This window comes from Octopus bimaculoides, chromosome 28 (assembly GCF_001194135.2).
Source record: "Octopus bimaculoides isolate UCB-OBI-ISO-001 chromosome 28, ASM119413v2, whole genome shotgun sequence".
Taxonomy (NCBI): Eukaryota; Metazoa; Mollusca; class Cephalopoda; order Octopoda; family Octopodidae; genus Octopus; species Octopus bimaculoides.
The window spans coordinates 8,253,028-8,258,260 of NC_069008.1; the positions used below are offsets into that span (position 1 = coordinate 8,253,028).

Consider the following 5,233-nt stretch of genomic DNA (forward strand, 5'->3'; position numbering starts at 1 on the left):
GTGTACCCATTGAAACTAGCAAATTCATTATAAATATTAACCTTACTCATTAATTTAATCACAAATCATAATGGGAAGCTTTTGTTATACCCATTCTTGAAATTTGATGGCAGGTGTCCTGAAATAACACTGCACACCCCACAACATATTGTATCATAACATGGTACCATGTGTATCGTAGGATAATAGGAGAATAACAAAAAATTAATGGTGAAGAGTGTGTGACAGCTTTGACAGCACAGCCGCATGTTCGTTTTCACGGTGAGAAGTTGTATGTTTAAATTAATTTAAAATTCCTGAACTAAAACTAATTTTTTTTACAATAACTTTTTCTTACAATGTCATCATATAACTTTGATCTTAATTTGTTTTCAAAACTAATTAATACACTTTTAGAAATCAGAAACAAAACTTAAGTCAGGTCTAATTCTGGCACTGTTAGTGCACTAAACACTACAAGTTTGGTTAGTGTCAGCAGTTTTGTCTTTCAATGTGAAAGGTTGTGCATTAATACTTTGCTCAGTGATTTTTTCTAGCTGTGTGCTTATGCATTTTAATTAAAATTTAATTAGTGCTGATTTTAAACATCTGTTCACATTTTGAATAGAAATACACAGCTTGTATGCCTAATTTGAGTAATACTAATATTGGTGTAGTATGGTGAATGTGGCAGCACACCCAATGACAACCACCACCATAAGCCACTTATGTGTGTGTGTGAGTGTATACATATGTGTCTATATATATATGTATGTATATTGGTTTCAAATTCTGGCACAAGGCTAGTAAATTCGAGGGAAGAGGTAAGTTGATTACATCAACCCCAGTGATCAACTGGTACTTATTTTATCAACTCCGAAAGGATGAAAGGCAAAGTTGACCTCAGTGGAATTTGAGCTCAGAACATGAAGACAGATGAAATGCTGCCAAGCATTTTGCCCAGCATGCTAATGATTCTGCTTAACGATTCTGCAAGCTCACCACCTTAATAATCTTTTATTCTTTTACCTGCTTCAGTCATTTGACTGCGGCCATAGTGGAGCACCGCCTTAAAGGGTTTTAGCCAAACAAATCAACCCCAGGACTCATTCATTTTAAGCCTAGTACTTATTCTATCAGTCTCTTTTGCTGAACCGCTAAGTTACAGGGACATAAATACATCAGCACTGGTTTGTCAAACGATGGTGGTGGACAAACATAGACACACACACAGAAACACAAATACACACACACACACACACACACATGATGGGCTTCTTTCAGTTTTCGCCTACCAAATCCACTCACAAGGCTTTGGTTGGTCTGAGGCTATAATAGGTGCCACCCGGGACCATGTGGTTGGGAAGCAAGCTTCTTATCACATAGCCATGCCTGTACCTATATATTAGTGATAGTATGATCTAAAAAGATCTCTGTCCAGGAAGTTGATAAGCATCAAGCATGTACACGACTTGTATACCAGACTAAAAGAGGATTATACATGATCAACAAAGTTTATGAATTGTCGTATGTTATATACTTCATCCCATATTGTGACAGATGGAAATTAAAGTAAGATGGCTGCCATTGTACAACTTGAAATTTAGCAATTAAAAGTGTTAATTATGCAAATATAGATCAAAGAGTGTATAGAATAGAAAAGCTAAGTGAAGACTACATATATTTCCAATCTATGCTTAACATGTAGCATATAAAGATAGGAGCAGGCGTGGCTGTGTGGTAAGAAGCTTGCTTACCAGCCACATGGTTCCAGGTTCAGTCCCACTGTGTGGCACCTTAGGTAAATGTCTTCTACTTTGAGTCAACCAAAGCCTTGTGAGTGGATTTGGTAGACAGAAAACTGAAAGAAGCCCATTGTGTGTGTGTGTGTGTGTGTGTGTGTGTTTGTGTGTGTTTGTGTATGTCCACCCCAGCACCACTGCTTGACAACCAATGTTGGTATGTTTACGTCCTTGTAACTTAGCAGTTTGGCAAAAAAGACTGATACAATGAATACTTGGCTTACAAAGAATAAGTCCCAGGGTCAATTTGTTTGACTAAAACCCCCTTAAGGTGATGCTCTAGCGTGGCCACAGTCAAATGACCAAAACAAGTAAGGGAATGAAAGAAAATATCATTAACCTTTTGCTCAGGTCTAATTACCATCAGTCGCTTGCATCATTGCAAGACTAAAAGTGAATGTGTTTTAACATAGGAATGAATATGTAAAAGCAGCCAGCACACTCTGTAATGTGGTTGGCATTAGGAAAGGCATTCAGCTGTAGAAACCATACCAAATCAGGCTGGAATCTGGTGCAGCTCCTCAGCTTTCCAACTCTGATCAAACCATCCAACCCATGCCAGCATGGACAATGGACATTGAATGATTATCATGATGATATTGTGCTGAGATAATGATTTTATTAACGAATGAAAAATATTGCCATAATTCCAAGATGAAATGTAAAATAGTAAACTGTAATTCCAGTTGTCCATGATGTAAATGAATGATAGGTAGTCGATCGGTGTCCAATGATAAAAAAAGTCTGTGTTCTCAGTGATGAGAGCACATGTGACTCTACAGTCCAAAGCTGGAAGCACACTGGCACCCACAAATGTCACAGCAATAATCAGTTGACTGGGTTGAAGCAGATGTTCCCTCTGACGTCTTTCTCTTGCAGCATTGAGACACTGCTGCCAGTCCTCTTCGAATAAATGAATAAAACTACTAAAATAAGCAGCCAGAGGTGGAAAAGAATAAATTCATAAAATGAGTCAATGTATAAAAAATGTCACCTGATAGAGTCAATAAAGTGTCACGCTGACTGGATGAATAAGGCAAAAGTTAAATGATAAATGATGTGGGAGTAGGAAAATGTGACATGATCGGATGAATAAAATAAACAGCTAATAAACAATGTTTTGTGTCAAGACAATTGAAGTTGCCTCAGAATGATTCATTGATTTAGCCACAGAAAAAATGCTTGGTGGAAGTAGCCAGATGAAATGGCTGATGGGATTCATGGTCATCAGGCAAACATTTGAGAGGAAAAAGGGGCAGGCTGTGTTTATAGATGACAATTAACTAAGAGAGAAAGAATATGGGTATCTTTTTTGTATATCTTTTACTTGTTTCCGTCATTAGACTGCGACCATGCTGGGGCACTGCCTTGAAGAATTTTTAGTCAAATGAATCGATTCCAGTACTTTGTGTTTTAAAAACCTGGTACTTTTGCCGAAACAGCATGTGTGTGTGTGTGTGCGTGTGTGTGTTTGTGTGTGTGTGTGTGTGTGTGTGTGTGTGTGTGTGTGTGTGTGTGTGTGTGTGTGTGTGTGTGTGTGTGTGCATGTGAAGAAGAAGCTTAGATTACTTTGTCAAATGTAAAGTTTATTTATTCACATTATTTTGAATCAAACTTGATTTGGGAATTTGATGATGTGATTGTTTATTTTTTGTATGACATAGAGTTAGAAGTTAGAAGTTAGAACTGACTGACTTGAGCATAAAGCAGACTAGAGTATTTGGGCCAGATATGGTCAATTTAACCCTTTAAGCATTTAAACCAGCCATATCTGGCCTGAATATTCAACCTGTTTTGTGTTCAAATCAGCTAGATTCTGACCTCTCCCACCTACCATACAATCTCATTTTAAAAATAAGCAGGCAGAACATCAGAATCTCAGAACAGCAAGATAATGCTTGGTTAATTCAAAACAATATGACTAAATAAGCATTATATTTAACAGAGTAATCTGAATGCTAAAGGGTTCCTGCAGAGAACCAGTGATCAGCTCATTAGACTCCTGGAATTAGCAATGCTATTGTTCACAAACTGTGATATATAATAATGTTGAAGTCATAGTTTACCTTGTAATATTTCATTTCCTCGATAACAGCCTCTGACTCATCAACGATTGATAAATTCGGTTTGTGGTAGTACCTAAGGAATATATAAGAAGGGTGTCATGGAATTTGGCTGGACTGATTTATCATATCATAGGATTACCTGATCAGGACTGTCCAAGGATAAGCAACATAGTGGAGGCACATGGCTTATGGTTAGGTCTCATGACTGTAAGATTGTGGTTTCAATCCCTGGACTGGGTGATGTGTTGTGTTCTTAAGCAAAACGCTTCATGTCACATTGCTCCAGTCCATTCAGCAGGCAAAAATGAATAACTCTGCAATGGACTGGCGTCCCATCCGTGTGGGGAATATATACACCATAAAATTGGGAAACCAGCCCTTATGAGTTGGTATGACTCGAGAAGATAGCTTTACCTTTTACTAAGAATAAACAACTTCATAATAGATATTCAGATGAAATTCAGCAGGATTTGGAAAGATAGTAATGGTGTTTGAATGTTTACACAATATACTACATCAATTTGTATGCCAGAAAATATAGAGGGCCAGCACTAGGAAGTGCAGAGCCCAGTGGGGTCTCCTCTACTCTACAAAAGCTGAAGATTGATGTTTTATGCTTTGTGCTTTGTGTAACGTTGAGGGTTTGAGGCTCCACCACTAACCACAATGATATACTAAAAATTGAGAGCTCATCTGAAAGTTTTAATGCTTTATTATAAGTCAAGATAATTACTGACATACTGTCTGTGAATAGGACTTCTGAAAACGGACTTTTCAGGCATTTTTTTTTTTTATCAGAGAAGTCTTTCAAAATCATTTCAAAGTCAATTGTTTTTGTAAAGTCATTTTCTACAGAGAGCATCACCAAATCATTTACTCTCTCTTGTGAAACTGGTGACCATAGATATGTTTAAATCAATTTTAGTTTTGAAAAACTTCTTTCACTTTATGCAATTGTTACAGGCATTGTTATGTAAATCCTCAAAGCAATAAAAACTTTAGGAAATGTTTAATTCAGCACGGTGTCCTCCGCTATGTCTTTTTGGTTAGTTTTTCAAGTGGAATATTATATTTTCTGGCATACAAGTTGAAAAGCCAGAAAAAGATAGGTCAACTTACACACCAAGATGACTTTGGAGGACCAAAAATTCCAAGTGAAATGCCATTGAAAAGATAGTGACAATGTTTAAATGATTCAGTACCGCCTGACTGGCTTCCGTAGGATTTTCGAGCGAGATCGTTGCCAGTGCCCCTGGACTGGCTTGTGCGGGTGGCACATAAAAGACACCATTTCGAGCGTGGCCGTTGCCAGTATCGCCTGACTGGCCTTCGTGCAGGTGACACGTAAAAGCACCCACTACACTCTCTGAGTGGTTGGCGTTAGGA

At 37.8% G+C, this 5,233-nt stretch overlaps 1 protein-coding gene across 1 annotated transcript in view; it reads right to left on the minus strand.

The window, feature by feature from the left end:
• LOC106881320 (phosphotriesterase-related protein) overlaps nucleotides 1-5,233 on the minus strand; it is a 70,076-nt gene that overhangs the window by 30,047 nt on the left and 34,796 nt on the right. The window contains exon 3 of the mRNA XM_014931665.2: nucleotides 3,848-3,920. Within this exon, the coding sequence (XP_014787151.1) occupies nucleotides 3,848-3,920 (73 nt within the window). The remainder of the gene's footprint in view (nucleotides 1-3,847; nucleotides 3,921-5,233) is intronic.